This window comes from Oncorhynchus clarkii, chromosome 1, assembly GCF_045791955.1.
Source record: "Oncorhynchus clarkii lewisi isolate Uvic-CL-2024 chromosome 1, UVic_Ocla_1.0, whole genome shotgun sequence".
In the NCBI taxonomy this organism is placed as follows: Eukaryota; Metazoa; Chordata; class Actinopteri; order Salmoniformes; family Salmonidae; genus Oncorhynchus; species Oncorhynchus clarkii.
Window position 1 is genome coordinate 15,825,104 of NC_092147.1, and position 18,058 is coordinate 15,843,161.

General features: G+C 41.6%; 2 protein-coding genes across 3 annotated transcripts in view; one reads left to right on the forward strand and one right to left on the reverse strand.

Moving 5' to 3' along the window:
- Positions 1-9,357, forward strand: LOC139369826 (DEAD (Asp-Glu-Ala-Asp) box polypeptide 49). Its single transcript, XM_071109137.1, has 13 exons — positions 1-269; positions 475-598; positions 695-780; positions 870-991; positions 2,042-2,229; positions 2,587-2,727; positions 7,870-7,945; positions 8,073-8,149; positions 8,267-8,364; positions 8,461-8,535; positions 8,705-8,793; positions 8,907-8,978; positions 9,084-9,357. The coding sequence occupies exons 1-13, from the start codon at positions 155-157 to the stop codon at positions 9,249-9,251; spliced, it is 1,431 nt and encodes a 476-aa protein (XP_070965238.1). The 5' UTR covers positions 1-154; the 3' UTR covers positions 9,252-9,357.
- The window catches only part of LOC139369666 (regulator of nonsense transcripts 1), a 20,187-nt gene continuing 11,377 nt past the window's right edge, over positions 9,249-18,058 (reverse strand). For both annotated transcript variants that reach the window (XM_071108960.1, XM_071109029.1), the window contains exons 17-24: positions 15,599-15,755; positions 15,209-15,351; positions 14,591-14,765; positions 14,268-14,349; positions 13,347-13,508; positions 12,844-13,070; positions 12,341-12,463; positions 9,249-12,194 (exon numbers count right to left, since the gene is read on the reverse strand). In XM_071108960.1, coding sequence (XP_070965061.1) covers positions 12,344-12,463; positions 12,844-13,070; positions 13,347-13,508; positions 14,268-14,349; positions 14,591-14,765; positions 15,209-15,351; positions 15,599-15,755 — 1,066 coding nt within the window. In that variant the 3' untranslated portion in view covers positions 9,249-12,194; positions 12,341-12,343. The remainder of the gene's footprint in view (positions 12,195-12,340; positions 12,464-12,843; positions 13,071-13,346; positions 13,509-14,267; positions 14,350-14,590; positions 14,766-15,208; positions 15,352-15,598; positions 15,756-18,058) is intronic.

Below are 18,058 nucleotides of genomic sequence, written 5' to 3' on the forward strand. Positions count from 1 at the left end.
AGGAGGAGCTAATATTGACGTCACCAAAATGCGACAGACGTAAAATAACACGAGGATGATCTTCTGGGATTTCAGAGGATAATTTTGAACACTTTGGCTCACAAAACCAAGTATAATATATACTTTTCAATCTGGAATTTTGGAGAACTGCAAAATGTCGGATTTTTCCTCTCTCGGTCTGTCAGATTGGCTGATTCAACAATGTAAACAAATGGGGATCAGTAAACCAACTCAAGTCCAGGAAAACTGTATGCCACCGATTCTGGAAGGTAACACTTAACGTTTGCTAACAAACGATGTATTATTTCTTGTAATATATATATTTTTTAATATAAGGTTTAACATGTATTTACCCAGGTAGCAGTTTAAAGAGAACACATAACTTCTAGCTACAATAACGACGTGATCAAGAGAGTAAACTAACTAGCTATCAATACTTTTTTTGAGATATGATTTTGCCCCTCTGTTCTCTAGGTCGGGATTGTATGGGTTGTGCCAAGACTGGCAGTGGAAAGACAGCTGCCTTTGTGCTACCAGTGCTACAGAAATTATCTGAGGACCCATATGGAATCTTCTGTTTAGTTCTCACACCTACCAGGTTGGTGAATCTTCTGATAATTGTGAACTATCTTCTGGAAAAGGCAAGTATATAATGTTCAATGTTGTGTAATGTTTAAACTTTTGTCTTTTGCAGGGAATTGGCTTACCAGATTGCTGAACAGTTTAGAGTCCTGGGAAAACCAATGGGCTTGCGGGACTGCATCATTGTTGGTGGAATGGGTAATGTTGATTACCAAAAACACTGCCTCTCATTGCATTCTTATTCAGTCGTCCAGTATGTTCTAATGTTCTAGTGATTTTCCCAACAGATATGATCACACAGGCCTTGGAGCTCTCTAAGAAGCCACACGTCGTTGTAGCCACTCCAGGAAGACTGGCAGACCACATTCGGAGCTCCGACACATTCAGCATCAAAAAGATCCAGTTTCTGGTGAGTTTGTTGGAGAATGAATTAAATGTGTCCACAAAGGCAATTATGTTGGAGGTTGTCTAGGTGAGGATGTCTCACTGTCAACCAAAACAGTGAGACTGTTATGAACTACCTTTATATTATAACTACCTTGTGTGTTGAGAATTGAATGCCTTTGATCCAAGGCCTGTGTGATCATATCTGTTGGGAAAATCACTAGAACATATGGACGACTGAATAAGAATGCAATGAGAGGCAGTGTTTTTGGTAATCAACATTACCCATTCCACCAACAATGATGCAGTCCCGCAAGCCCATTAGCAGACCACACCGCTCGCATTGCGTGCGTTGCAAAATACATTTAGAAATCTGTTGTTCAATTATTGCACCCACACTGCTCACGCGTGCCAACGAGAGTCTGCGTTGCTAAAATAGTTATATTTCTGACGCAGATCACGCTGCAAGTCCTGCATCTCCCATCTCCTCATTGGTTTATAGAAGCGGGTACCCACGCGCCATCTCCTCATTGGTTATACCCACGTGGGTGACTGAAAGACGAAGGGTGTCAGTACTGCACCTAATATATGAAAGTTTCCAATCGAAATATAAAGTCAAGAGTAGAAAAAGCCTGGAAGGAAGAGAGATGACTAGAAACGATTCGGTTGACCATTTATGTGTGGATTAATTGGAGGAGTAAAGGACCTTGTGCATTTCAGGTTAAATAACAACTCAATGATTATATCCCAGGACACGTTTGTTAGCAACAGCAAGTGCAAGCTAACTATCTAAATTTCCATAAATGTTTAAGGCTTTTCGACCTGTCCCAAATTAATATAATTGATTCAGGCGTTTTTGGTTCCGTGTTTAAAAAAAATATATATATATAGCCTATTCTTGATTTATCATTGTACTTGTCAGGATGCACGGTCATCTGCACGCCTTCTATTAGGAAGTAAAAATCAATTTAGTTAAATATCTTCTGCAAAATGTGACAAGTCATACGGTGACATTTTATTTTGTGACATAATGCTAATTGTAATGCACGGGCCAAATGGTAATTGTCTCTGGTAGATCCTTGATGAGGCCGACCGCCTGCTTGAGCAAGGCTGCACAGACTTCACCAAAGACTTGGAGGTGATCCTGGCCGCGGTGCCTGTCAAACGCCAGACGCTGCTTTTCAGTGCCACCCTCACAGACACACTACAGGAGCTCAAGGGCATCGCCATGAACAAGCCCTTCTTCTGGGAAAGCAAGTCCGAGTAAGCTCTTAGCATGACTGACAACATGATCACTACATTGGAACATTACATGATTAGTTGCTTAAATATGCATGTAGAGGTAAACCTCATTCTTCAAAACAGGATATGTCTGTCTTATGTTCTATTCCATAATTGTATATCATTTGTGTGCCCGTGTGTATTTTAAACATTTTGGAATGTAAATTGTACACTGAACTGAGTTATAAAAGATTCTCAATTTAATTGACTGGTTAAATTAAGGTTATTTCTCTCTTGATTATCAACAAATGGAGTAGCTCTTTGCTCTTCTTTTTTTTTTAAACAAAGTGTGCTATATTGGTTCGACATAATTCAATTTTAAGTATATTTTTCTCACAGGGTCCGCACGGTAGAGGAGTTGGATCAAAGGTACATCCTGACACCAGAGAAAGTGAAAGATGCCTACCTAGTGCACCTGATCCAGAAGTTTCAAGATGAGCACGACGACTGGTCGATCATGATCTTCACCAACACCTGCAAGTAAGAATGCCTTTGATCCCAATTGCTCCGGGAAGTCGCTCTGGTTAAGAGCGTCTGCTAAATTACCCAAACAATTGATAATCAGACAGTCAACAAGGTCTGATTTCATTATTACTGAAACAGGATCCAAGTGGTAAACATAAAGATCCAGTCAATTTAAACAATTGAAGGACTCTTACACTTCAGTGTTGTGATGCAAGTTGCATAGAATTTAAAAAGTTATTGTTGGATATTATTCATCCTAATCAGACAGATTTTTTACATGGACGATACATTGGAGATAATATAAGACAAGTACTGGAAACAATAGAACACTATGAAAAATCTGGGAAACCAGGCCTGGTATTTCTAGCTGTTTTTGAAAAGGCTTTTGATAATGTATGACCTGTGTTTATAGTATATAAATGCCTGGAATATTTACATTTTGGGGAATCTCTTCTAAAAATGGGTTGAAGTTATGTATAGTAACCCTACGTGTAAAATAGTAAATAATGGCTATGTCTCAAAGTTTTAAACTGTCTTGTGGAGTAAAACAAGGTTATCCACTATCGACATATCTGGTTATTGCCATAGAAATGTTAGCTGTTAAAATGAGATCCAACAATAATATCAAGGGGTTAGAAATCCAGGGCTTAAAAACAAAGGTGTCATTGTACGCTGATTATTCACGTTTTCTTTTAAATACACCATTTGGATCCCTTTAAATCCGAACTGGTTCTCTAGCAGATGAGTAAGAATGTCTCACCCCATGTTCAAGAATGGCCTTTTTCCCTTTATTCAGATTACAACCTCTCACTTTCAGTTATTTGACAACGAAATCATCTCCAAAATATCGCTATTTAAAAAGTCATAGAAATGTGGTTGCTATTTCAGTTTAATCCACCAGTTAAACTCAAATATACTCATTTAATTAAAAAAACATTATTAAAAATAAAAGAAAAGAAAGTAAAAAATAAAAAAAAAAGTATAATTTACAAAGATAGATATCATAAACAGGACTGGTGGAGTTATGTCACACATGCAGCTAACAAAAATATATGGTAATGTCTACTCTACCCAAAACTACAACCAACTAATAGCAGCATTACTGCAAAAAATGGAAGAGGTAAGTGAAAGGGGGAAAAAGTAAGGAACTTGTCTGCTGGCCCTGCATTAAAGACCAAAATTGGTTAAAGAAAATTGTGATAAATAAAAAAGTATACCAGTTTCATTTATTGACCAAAAAAATGTACAGCTGTGCCATATAGATTGAAAATCTCTTCCCAACTATTTTATAAAGTACCGATTCCATGGCACATGGTTTATGAACTGATATACAAAACAAAGCCGGATTCAAAACACAGAATTTTTCAATTTAAATGTCATACAAAATTCTTGCAACCAATAGAATGTTATATATGGGAGATATAACCATCCCAGTTGTGCAGAATTTGCTGCGAAGAGACTGAATCATTAGATCATTTGTTTTGGTACTGTATACAGTGAGGGGGGAAAGTATTTGATCCCCTGCCGATTTTGTACGTTTGCCCACTGACAAAGAAGTGATCAGTCTATAATTTTAATGGTAGTTTTATTTGAACAGTGAGAGACAGAATAACAACAAAACAAATCCAGAAAAACGCATGTCAAAAATGTTATAAATAAAGTCCACCTGTGTGCAATCTAAGTGTCACATGATCTGTCACATGATCTCAGCATATATACACCTGTTCTGAAAGGCCCCAGAGTCTGCAACACCACTAAGTAAGGGGCACCACCAAGCAAGCGGCCCTATGAAGACCAAAGAGCTCTCCAAACTACAAAGTATTGACTTTGGGGGGGGTGAATAGTTATGCACCCTCAAGTTTTCTTTTTTTTTTTGTCTTATTTCTTGTTTGTTTCACAAAAAAAAATTTTTACATCTTCAAAGTGGTAGGCATGTTGAATCAAATGATACAAACCCCCCCCAAAAATCCATTGTAATTCCAGGTTGTAAGGCAACAAAATAGGAAAAATGTCAAGGGGGGTGAATACTTTCGCAAGCCACTGTATGCTGTGTTCATAAAATGTATTTAGGTCCAGAATTTTTGTGGAACAGAACAGTTAAAAATATTGATGAGTTTCAGAGATAGATGGGATGGGTTGACGTCCCATACATTGTGTCCGTAAAAATACATTGTGTCCGTATATATATATATATAAACGCACAGTACCAGTCAAAAGTTTGGACACACCTACTCATTCAAGGGTTTTTCTTTATTTTTACTATGTTCTACATTGTAGAAGAATAGTGAAGACATAAAAACTATGAAATAATGCATACAGTGCCCTCCACTAATATTGGCACCCTAATTGATTTTTTTAAATCAAAACAAATGTTTTTCTCAAATATATGTGCCACAATTATGGCCATATATTATGGCACCCTTTCAGCACTTTGTGCAACCTCCCTTTGCCAAGATAACAGCTCTGAGTCTTCTCCTATAATGTACTACATAATGTCCTACATTCCTCCATACAGAATCTCTCCAGATTCCCAGGTCCACATTTGTAGACTCTCCTCTTCAGCTCATCCCACAGGTTTTCTATGGGGTTTAGGTCAGGGGACTGGGGTGGCCATGGCAAAACCCCAATTCTGTGGTCAGTGAACCATTTTTGTGTTGATTTCGAGGTGTGTTTTGGCTCATTGTCCTGCTGGAAGATTTAACCACGGCCCAGTTTAAGCTTCCTTGCAAAAGCAGGCAGGTTTGGATTTAATATCTGCTGGTACTTGGAGTCCATGATACCATGTATCCTAAGATGGGCCTTTGGAAGAAAAACAACCCCACAACATCAGAGATCCACCACCATACTTCACAGTGGGGCTGAGGTACTTTTCTGCATGGCTATCTTTCTGTCAACACCAAACCCACCTCTGGTGTGTTTCCAAAAAGCTCTATTTTGGTCTCATCTGACCACAGTTCCACATTTGGCAAACTGTAAGTACTCAAGTTTGTTGTTTAATGACAGCAAAGGCTTTTTTTATGGCAACCCTCCCAAACAACTTGTGGTTATGTGGGTGGCGTCTGATCGTGATTTTAGAGACTTTCTGACCCCAAGACCCAACTAACGTCTGCAATTCTCCAGCTGTGATGCTTGAAGATTTTTTGGCCACTCTAACCATCCTCCTCACTGTGCCTTGTGTCAATATAGACACACGTCCTCTTCCAGGCCGATTGTTAACATCTCCAGTTGCTTTAAACTTCATTATTATTACCCTGATGGTGGAAATGGGCATTTTCAACCGTTGAGCTATTTTCTTATAGCCATTTGCTGATTTGTATAGCTCGACAACCTTTTGTCGCACATCATTGCTGTATTTTTTGGGTCTTTCCCATAGTGATGGATGACTATGGGAACTAGGCCTGTGTCACCTCATATTTATACCCCAGTGAAACAGGAAGTCATGGCTTACCACTTAAGTGTTCCTAATCACGCAGGTGAACTTACAAATATTAAATATGAATGGGAAGATACTTCAGTTAGATTTTACTCATAAGAATTCATAAGGGGTGCCAATAATTGTGGCACAAGTTTCAGAGAAAAATATTTATTTCACATTTTTCCCCCAATTTTACTAAAATTAAAGGTTTGATTTTTGTGAATAATTTGAATGAAATACCAAAAGGATGAACAGCAAAGAAAACATTTTCACAGCCTATCTAGCACATATTTATCAAGGATGCCAATATTAGGAGTGAACTGTATGGAACCATGTAGTAACCAAAAAATTGTTAAACAAATTAAAATGAGATTCATCAAAGTAGCCACCGTTTGCCTTGATGACAGCTTTGCACAGTCTTGGCATTCTCTAAACCAGCTTCATGAGGTAGTCACCTAGAATGCATTTAAATTAACAGGTGTGCCTTGTTAATTTGTGCAATTTCTTCCTTCTTAATGCATTTGGGCAAAAAGTGCAGTTGCAAAAACCATCAAGCACTATGTTGAAATTGGCTCTCATGAGGACCACCACAGGCAATGAAGACCAGAGTTACCTCTGCTGCAGAGGTTAGTTTTATTAGTTACCAGCCCAAATAAATGCTTCAGAGTTCAAGTAACACACACCTCAACATCAATTGTTCAGAGGAGACTGCATGAATCAGGCCTAAATGGTCAAATTGCTACAAAGAAACCACCACTAAAAGGACAGCGTTTCTTGGGCCAAGAAACATGAGCAATGGACATTTGACCGGTGGAAATCTGTCCTTTTGGTCCAAATTTGAGATTTTTGGTTCCAACTGCAGTGTCTTTGTGAGACGCAGAGTAAGTGAATGTTTGGTTCCCACCGTGAAGCATGGAGGTGGTGGTATGATGGTGTGGGGGTGCTTTGCTGGTGACACTGTCTGTGACTTATTTATAATTCAAGGCACACTTAACCAGCATGGCTACCACAGCATTCTGCAGCAATACGCCATCCCATCTGGTTTGTTCTTAGTGGGACTATCATTTGTTATTGAACAGGACAATGACCCAAAACACACCTCCAGGCTATGTAAGGGCTATTTGACCAAGGAGAGTAATGGAGTAGTGCATAAGATGACCTGGCCTCAACCCAATTGAGATGGTTTGGGATGAGTTGGACTGCAGAGTGAAGGAAAAGCAGCCAACAAGTGCTCAGCATATGTGGGAACTCCTTCAAGACTGTTGGAAAAGCATTCCTTATGAAGCTGGTTGAGAGAATGCCAAGATTGTTCAAAGCTGTCATCAAGGCAAAGGGTGGCTACTTTAAAGAATCTCATATTTTGATTTGTTAACACTTTTTGGGGTTATTACATGATTACCTAGTTTAATAGTGAAGACATTCTACAATGTTGAAAATAGTACAAATAAAGAAAATTCCTTGAATGAGTAGGAGTCAACTTTTGACTGGTACTGTATATATATTTACAAAAATATGGGGGATTGGAAATTATGCCGACAATTACATAGATTCCAACAATCTGCCATATTAAAGCTGATCTAATCCCTAGAAATAAAAATGTAAATGACTGAAGACCCTGGAAAAATATGAAGATAAGAAAATAACCAGTAGAACATAGTGCTGTATCGGCCTTTTGACATACTTTGTCCATATAGAATTACTGTTAGACATGGAATCATTAATGCATTGCATTCTTCCTACAGAAATTGCCAAATCCTCACAATGATGATGCAGAAATTCAACTTTCCAACCATCTCCTTGCATTCAATGATGAAGCAGGTAAACAACCCCAGCTCCTGGGGTGTAGCTCTATATTCATTGATGGGTTACATGACAAGTTGAAACACATTTAACATGTGCTTCATAATAATAACTCATGTTAATTTGGACATTGGCTTTGTCTTAGAAACAACGTTTCGCCAACCTCGCAAAGTTCAAGTCCAGTGTCTTTAAAATCTTGATTGCAACTGATGTGGCTTCCAGGTAAGAAAGCTTTATTCAACGTTAGTGTGTGTGTATAATCTTCACAAAACATTATCAATATATGGACAGGTTACAAACCATTGTGAATCTCATCTATTTTCATGTCCACATTGTCAGAGGTCTAGATATTCCAACAGTCCAGGTTGTCATCAACCACAACACGCCAGGTCTGCCCAAGATCTACATTCACAGAGTCGGCCGAACTGCCAGAGCAGGTAACAATCCTCCTTCAGTATCTCTGCCTGTTACAACATAGGCTGCTACTGTACAGACTTAAACGTATAAACAACTTTTCTCTGATTTGTCTAAAGGAAGGCATGGTGTCTCGATCACACTGGTGACACAGTATGACATCCACTTGGTTCATTCCATTGAGGGACAGATCCGTAAGTGTCAAACATGCATTGAAAAGTAGAGTCAGCAGTTGTTTTAGTATTACTCGCTACCCTTTCCAAATCAGATATGCCTATTAGCCATTTGTGAGTATCACTACATAGAATATGATCACAGGGCAGAAAGCTCAAATTAATTTGTTTTGCTTTCCCCTTTGTCCAGAGGCCAAACTGAAGGAATATCCAGTGGAGGAGAAAGAGGTTCTGAAGATCCTCACTCAAGTCAACGTGGCCAGACGGGAGTGTGAAATTGTACAAATACCCATTCTATTTATACAGACATTTCTGTTGTGAACATGTGGCTGTTGGATAACAAGGGCTCATATTACTGCTGTGACTTGTCTCACCATTCCTTTTGTTTGCAGAAACTTGAGTCAACGGATTTTGATGAGAAAAAGGAGATCAACAAGAGAAAACAGATGATTTTGGAGGGGAAAGTATGTTCACCATGAGCCACACCTCCATGGTCCGAGTTAAAGGTTTTGCTGTGATGAGGGTTTTAGTCGATTTGTTCTGATATTCCAACTACTTGCCTGTCACAGGATCCAGACGTGGAGGCAAAGAGAAAGGCTGAACTGGAGAAGATAAGGAGTGAGAAGAAGTTGTTCAAGGAGAGGATACAGGAAACAATTCAGAAGAAACATGGGATGCAGAAGAAACTGATGAAGCAAAAACACATTCAAAAGGAAAAGGCAGTGAAGTCCACATAAAGCAACACTGTACATTTATGAATTGTTTCATTGAAATGTCATTTCAACATGTTTTATCTGTACGTTTCCAAATAAATGGCAGTGCTTTGACATTTTGCTTTCCAAACCTTTGACAGAAGCAAACTTTATTAATGTTTTACAAGGAAGGACTCAAGGCGAAATGTCTGGAATTAATTTTCACTGCAACTCCATGAATTGCACAGATTTTCAAATGCTGGGAAGGAAGGCAAAGATTACTGTACTAAAATATCCTAAAACATGTCAGGAATCAATAGATAATGTCAATCAAACGACTAAGCATGTTTCAACCACGACTAGCTATTTGACAGCATGATTGTCATACAATGTCTTTTGGATTGACAAATTCAAAGTCAAGTGATGACAAACAAAAATTAATGGACATCGGAAGACAAAGCAGGTTGTGAGCTAAAATTAATATTCTCAATTTGGTGCTAAGCACCCAAACATTTCTAAAAACTGATAGACGAGGATTTCTAAATACAAAAGTCCCATGGATAGTTTAAAGGACAAATCCACAAAAACTATTAGTCCACTGTTGATACAGTCCCAAAATGTTTTGCATGTCATCATAATGACGTGGCAGGTGACACTGATTAAGTCCAATATCTTAACTTTTGGGGCCATCACCAGTTGGACTAATGAAAAAAATAGTTTGTGGCTTTTCCCTTTAGGGATTGATTTAAAACCTAAAAATAAAACCATTATTTCACCACCCTTTGTCATCAGATAACTACTTAAGTCAAATGTTGTCTACAACCCCCCCCCCCCCTCCCCACAACACACAAAAAATAAATGGTGCACAAGAAAAATCGGCCAAAGAAGGAAATGCTAGGGTGCGGATAGATTACATTAGAATACACATAGTAGGAAAAGAATGGAGGGTTTGGAGCCATAATACTCTGGAGTAAACAGCTACAATGGGCAAACTACAGGGAAGCCAAAAATGTAAAACGCACATAAAATCGAAGTTACAAAAGGAAAGCCCTTCTCCTGGTTTGGTGGGAACTCATTTTACATTTGTCATTTAGCAGACAATCTTATCCAGGGCGACTTACAGGAGCAATTAGGGTTAAGAGCCTTGCTTCGGGGCAGACAGATTTTTCCCCTAGTCAGCTCAGGGATTAGAACCAGCAACCTTTTGGTTACTGGTCCAATGTTCTTAACCGCCAGGCAACCTCCTAAGAGAAGGTGGCTTGTATCAGTTAGTCCTTTGAGAAACTAGTATTGCGTGGTTTCAAGGTCACAACATACTGGCCATGTTCACTGATTCTTCCTAATAAGTTGGTATATGCTGGCTAAGGTCGCTTTCACTTAAAAGTGCCAACCATGCTTTGACCTACATTCATGTTTTGTGCTGTTTTGTACTTGCAAATAATCAAAGGAAGTTATGGCCACTGATTCGGATGTACACATACTTTCATGTGAGAAATCACTTTGTCACCTCTGAAAATCAGTACCAGTCGTCATTTTACGGATGGTGTGAAATGGTTTCAAATGCTTTGGATTTGACAACTTAATTCTAGTAATGTAGCTAACATTCTTTATGGGCGACTGCATTTCACATTCAAATTTGAATCCCAATTCACTATTCCATATTAAATAAAATAACTAGAATCAAAGGATTTGTATCCATTCAAGGAGTTCACAAGCCTTCTCTTTCTACCTTGGCTATACCTTACCTGCTCTTTGTTTCACACCTAGCCACCTACCTCTTGCAACTTCAATAGTGACACAAAATTGTGTGTTGACTATATCCGTCTTCACTTTCATTGGAATTTGTTTCATGCAGACGGATCTTACATCAACAAGGAATTCCCCCGAGTAAAGCGTTACTTCAAAGCCGCTGCCAATCTAAGCATATAAAAAATGGAAAATGATCCGCCCAGTAGCATAGTGGGCGATATCTCACGTCACCCAAACTTTCAAAAGATCAAAAAGGCCTTTGCCGCAACTTCAAATAACATTGAGTTAATATACTTCAATGCTGGTCATTATGATATAGGATTACTCTCAGATCCAGAGCTCACATCTTGAGAAACTTTCCTCTGAAATCCCCATGCCACTCAACTCCCCTGGATTTCTAGTTAATCACCTATTTCTGAAAAGACCTGTTGAAAAAGCCAATGGTTCCCAAGGCAATCAAAGGCATTTCAATTAAGAGTTCTTTAATATCAGACTTTAGCGCAGAAACCTTTTCAACTCAAAATTGAACGACGACGTGAAGTGTTCCTCTTGCTGTCATTTGATGAGATTTCAGGTCTACGAGTCGGGATCGACACCGCCACTCTTCCTCCACATCAATCTAATCAAATGATTCTGGGTATCAAACGGGTGTGACAACCGATCAACTTTGAGGTGAGGATTTCCTATGTTTCCTGCTTGAAGCGTTCCGTACCCCCCCCCCACTTTCTTGTTATCTGCTTTTGAGAGTTAGCGGAATGCGCTCCCCCAGCCAAGTTGCTTGTGAACTTGTCTTCCCCTGTTCACTGCTCAAAGAGAGAGGTCCTCTGGACAACTGGTCATGCCCTCAGACAGAGGCGTGAGGTTTGAAGGGAAGGGGTTGAGAGGGGGGTGGGTGGGCATCTTTCATTGGGAGTTGTGCCTCATTTTGTTTCTTCGTTCTCGTTTCGTCTTCCTCACGACAGCTCGACTGCCTGCTGTCGCCTTCCTCTCTTTCTCGTCCCCATGTGCCGGCAGTGGTCCCTCACTCCCACTCGTTCGCTCTTCCTGGCCATCCGTTCTTCCTTTCTATCGCTTTCTTTCTCTCTCGTGATTGGTTGGTTTCTCTCTCCCGTTGATTTCACACGGTGGTGCTTCAGTTGTAGCAGAGGAAAACAGGTATCCATTTTTTTATTTATTATTACCCAGATTAAAATGCTGATGAACTAAGCTCAGCTCAAGCCTAGCTCCTCTTCCAACAACCTGAGAAAAGGAAATGAGAAGGATATTCAAAATGCCTTCCACCAACAATTTTCTGAAGCTCATTGTAGACTGTGCAGTAGAGGACAAATCAATAACAGTTCTTGATTCAACTCTAGTACTGTGAGGAATGGGAATAGTTATCTTACACTTTAGTACTGTGACAGTCCAGTCACCCCACCATGTTGGTATGCACGTTCACCCTGGTAAGTCGAGTCCTGCGACAGAGCCACGTCGATCTGGGACTTGAACTCATCACCTAGATAACTGTCCTGTTACAAGAGAAGGAGAAACACCCAATAACATTCAAGATAAAACAAAACAATAATTCTTCCAACATTTCCCTGAGAGGATTAGATTATATCAGCAAAATAAACCTTCACCCAGCCAATCACTGGTGGCGCCATTATCATATTGGATACTTTGTTACCATACTGGCTTCTTGCTTAGTGTAAACAATATGACAAACATTACATATAGCCACTGGGCAAGGTGAAGCTATTAAAATTGTTATTCATACCCATCTAATCCTCTCAGATCTCCACAATTGCAGTGTGGGGACAATTTGGGATTGGTCATAAGAGTACGAGGCCAGAGTCTAATTTGGTATAGCTGAGGTAGTAGAGAGTGGAGTTTAAGCCAGTATTGTTACCTGGGACAGTTCAGGCTGGGAGAGGCCAGGTTGGCTCATCTGTGAGGGCTGGCTCATGGTGATGTAGCCCTGGGTGAGTGGCCCCTGGGAGAAGGGCTGGGAAGACACGTCCTGACTGGCCTGGCTGTTTGGCCCATTGCTCTGCCCACTGCCACTGTGGTTCCCCATTCCGCGGGTCCTCTGGCGCCCGCCACGCCCCGCTTTGCCCTTCAGCACCCCACCACGGCCTGCGTGGCAGAGAGAGACTAACGTCAGCTCACTTATCAAACAGTAACAAAAGGTAAACATGCATTGCAGAGGAGAAATAGTAGGGGTACGAGGACATCTCCAAAGCCTTGTAACATACCATCACCACAACAGTGACACATGCAACTCCGAGGTCCAAGTAGAACACAGAGACTGGATATTATTTGGATACAGTCCAACTTGACAGGGCCAAATAAATATTCCACCAATCAATATATGCACAACTAATGAATAATGTCCGCTTGCTTCCTGCTCACCTGCAGCAGGGCCGTTAGCCTGGGCCAGGTAGCCTGGTGGAGGCATGGGAGGTATCACCAAGTTGAATGGAATGGGCATGTTCATGGCTGCCATGTGGGCTGGCCCAGCCCCAATCATGCCGATCTGGTCGTGGGTTTGGAAGTACATGTTGGATGGACGCCCTGTTGAAAGAACAGTAGTAGTCATGCATGTGTGAGTGGTCACATCACTGGAGAATGTATTTGTTCCATGTAGCAATTTTTAAAAATGTAACCTTTATTTAACTAGGCAAGTCCGTTAAGAACAAATTCTTATTTACAATGATGGCCTACACTGGCCAAACCCAGGAGACGCTGGGCCAATTGTGCTCCGCCTTATGGGACTCCCAATCACGGCCGGTTGTGATACAGCCTGGAATCGAACCAGGGTGTCTGTAGTGACGCCTCAAGCACTGAGATGCAGTGCCTTAGACCGCCGCACCACTCGGGAGCCCAAATTATAGGACTTTTCACTGTATCTGTCCCATTATGGTGTCTGTGAGGGCATGAGCAGCGCCATTGAGCCCATCTCCATTCTGAAATAAGGTCAGTATTCTTCTTCTACTACTTCTATGAGATGGGAAAACTGAAAGGGTGCACACTGCCACCTGGAGTGTGTTGTTTGAACAGGTAAAAAGCCAAGGTTGGCGATTTACTGTCACCTGCAGTTATGGAACGTTTACTCAAAAGCATAATTCATTGTCTGATCCCTCCTGATGACCCTTCCTTAACCCATAGGAAGTCCCACCCAGTTGACTACTTCAAAAGGAAATGGCGCTGCCCATGCATTAGCCTTTATGAAGAGGAGGTCTAGGTGTGAAAATGTTAGCAGCTATTGAAGGAGGAACAGAACAAAATCAACACATTATAAAACAATGATTAAAGAGGTATTTTTCCACTGACCTGCGCTGCTGCGATCGTAGGCAGACCCAGGGATGAGAGCCTCGCGGGCGTCATACATGGCAGTGCTCATGAACCGGGCTCCCTGGAACACAGACATGGGTTCAATACCCAGGAAAAATGCAGAAGCACTGCTGTTCTGTTGTCGTAACATATTGGCCAACAAAAGTGTAATTGTTCAGAGTGTAACTGAGAAAAGGTGTTACAAATGTTACTGGGGAAGAAGTGTTAAAAGTATGACTAAATAACATGTACATGGGACTAGCCTCTACATAAATAACCACACTGAAAACATGTGCCAACTGTACACTCCTGTGATAACTCACAGGGTTAATGGCGTTGACCAGCTTGCGGGGCTTGCTGAACTGCATCAAGCTCTCTCGCAGGTTGTTGAGGGGTCCCTCCACCAGAACCTTCTGCTCCTTGTAGTAGTTGAGCAGGTGGTTCCACAGAGGCTGCTTGGACAGGGCCTTGGGGTTGCCCACAATGATCACCCCATACCTGTAAACATACATTACACAATATACAACACTGGTCAGTGGGAGAATGCCTTTAATCTGCTATCATAGAATTAACCATTAAGTGTTGCAGGCATTTCTATTTCGGTGACAAGATGCATTTGCATTAGCTACATTCACATTGACAGGAAGGGTAAACATTCTAATGAATGACAGACAAAATGGTCAATAATTACAGTCTAAAATCAGAGGTAGTCACTAATATTTCTGAGGGAAATAACCTCGCAGGCCGAGCCGCTATACCCATCGAAAAAGGGGGTCACGGGTCAAATTTATTCATACATGATATAAAATGATTTACACATGAATCGCATCTAAATTAATCACGTATTCCTGCTGAACCACTATTACGATTTCCAGCCGGGCTAGAACAATCCTTCCAGAGAAGCTGTGGTGAGAATGAAGACTAATGGTCCAGATGCTTACTTGGCTCTGGTGAGGGCCACGTTGAGACGGCGCGGGTCGTTGAGGAAGCCGATGCCCTGGTGCTCGTTGGCTCGGACGCAGGACAGGATGATGAAATCTTTCTCCCTGCCCTGGAACGCGTCCACGCTGGCGATCTCAACCTCCTGACAGCAGAGAAAAGAAGACAGAACAGTTTTCTAACGCATGCATTGGTCAAATGCAACAGGTTGCGACATATTAGTAGTAACATAATATTGATTTAAGATTTTATAAATCTGCTACCACGTGCAGAACAATAAAGCAAATCAATATGACAAATTATGTTCTTGAGCAGACAGCGACAACAAAAATCAATAAAATTGTCTTTGTATTTTTTTTTTTTACAGTGTAAGTTAAGCTATACTGCTGTACCTGGTAGAGCTTGGTGTGGAGGGAGCCGCTAAACTGCATGTACTGCACCAGGTAGGACCTCTGGCCCTCGTAGGGGGTGATGATGCCTATCTGGTCAGGCTTGGCTCCAGCCTTCAGCAGCCTGGTGGTGATCTTCTCCACATTAGCTGCCTCAGTTCTGGGGAGAAGGGGATGGTAGTTCAAATAGTTCCAAACAAACTAAATAAATACACGCTAGTTACATTCCAAAATAGTAATACATATTTATTTAACCAGGTAGGCCAGTTGAGAACAAGTTCTCATTTACAACTGCGACCTGGCCAAGATAAAGCAAAGCAGTGCGACACAAACACAGAGTTACACATGGAATAAACAAACGTACAGTCAATAACACAATAGAAAAGTCTATATACAATGTGTGCAAATGAAGTAAGATTAGGGAGCGAAGGCAATAAATAGGCCATAGTGGCAAAATAATTACAATTTAGCAATTAAACACTGGAGTGATAGAGGAGCAGAAGATGAACGTGCAAGTAGAGATACTGGGGTGCAAAGGAGCAAAAAATATATACACATTGCTCAAAAAAATAAAGGGAACACTAAAATAACACATCCTAGATCTGAATGAATGAAATATTCTTATTAAATACTTTTTTCTTTACATATTTTGTTGTCAGCACATTCAACTCACACAAAAATGATCAATGGAAATCAAATTTAGCAACCCATGGAGGTCTGGATTTGGAGTCACACTCAAAATTAAAGTGGAAAACCACACTACAGGCTGATCCAACTTTGATGTAATGTCCTTAAAACAAGTCAAAATGAGGCTCAGTAGTGTGTGTGGCCTCCACATGCCTGTATGACCTCCCTACAATGCCTGGGCATGCTCCTGATGAGGTGACGGAGGGTCTCCTGAGGGATCTCCTCCCAGACCTGGACTAAAGCATCCGCCAACTCCTGGACAGTCTGTGGCATTGGTGGATGGAGCGAGACATGATGTCCCAGATTTCAATTGGATTCAGGTCTGGGGAACGGGCGGGCCAGTCCATAGCATCAATGCCTTCCTCTTGCAGGAACTGCTGACACACTCCAGCCACATGAGGTCTAGCATTGTCTTGCATTAGGAGGAACCCAGGGCCAACCGCACTAGCATATGGTCTCACAAGGTGTCTGAGGATCTCATCTCGGTACCTAATGGCATCAGGCTACCTCTGGCGAGCACATGGAGGGCTGTGCGGCCCCACAAAGAAATGCCACCCCACACCATGACTGACCCACCACCAAACCGGTCATGCTGGAGGATGTTGCAGGCAGCAGAACGTTCTCCACGGCGTCTCCAGACTCTGTCACGTGCTCAGTGTGAACCTGCTTTCCTCTGTGAAGAGCACAGGGTGCCAGTGGCGAATTTGCCCATCTTGGTGTTCTCTGGCAAATGCCAAACGTCCTGCACAGTGTTGGGCCGTAAGCACAACCCCCACCTGTGGACGTCGGGCCCTCATACCACCCTCATGTTTCTGACCGTTTGAGCAGACACATGCACATTTGTGGCCTCCTGGAGGTCATTTTGCAGGGCTCTGGCAGTGCTCCTCCTTGCACAAAGGCGGAGGTAGCGGTCCTGCTGCTAGTTTGTTGCCCTCCTACGGCCTCCTCCACGTCTCCTGATGTACTGGCCTGTCTCCTGATAGCCCCTCCATGCTCTGGACACTACGCTGACAGACACAGCAAACCTTCTTGCCACAGCTCGCATTGATGTGCCATCCTGGATGAGCTGCATTACCTGAGCCACTTGTGTGGGTTGTAGACTCCGTCTCATGCTACCACTAGAGTGAAAGCACCGCCAGCATTCAAAAGTGACCAAAACATCAGCCAGGAAGCATAGGAACTGAGAAGTGGTCTGTGGTCACCACCTGCAGAACCACTCCTTTATTGGGGGTGTCTTGCTAATTGCCTATAATTTCCACCTGTTGTCTATTCCATTTGCACAACAGCATGTGGAATTTATTGTCAATCAGTGTTGCTTCCTAAGTGGACAGTTTGATTTCACAGAAGTGTGATTGACTTGGAGTTACATTGTGTTGTTTAAGTGTTCCCTTTATTTTTTTGAGCAGTGTATATTTAATATGGGGATGAGGTAGTTGGGTGTGCTATTTACAGATGGGCTGTGTACAGGTACCGTGATGGTAAGCTGCTCTGACAGCTGATGCTTATAAAGTTAGAGAGGGAGATAGTCTCCAGCTTCAGTGTTTTTTGCAATTCGTTACAGTCATTGGCAGCAGAGAACTGGAAGGAAAGGTAGGTGTTGGCATTGGGGATGACCAGTGAAATATACCTTCTGGAGCGAGTGCTACAGTGACCAGTGAGCTGAGATAAGGCAGGGATTTACCTAGCAAAGACTTATAGATGACCTGGAGCCAGTGGGTTTGGCGACAAATATGTAGTGAGGGCCAGCCAAAGAGAGCTTACAGGTCGCAGTGGTAG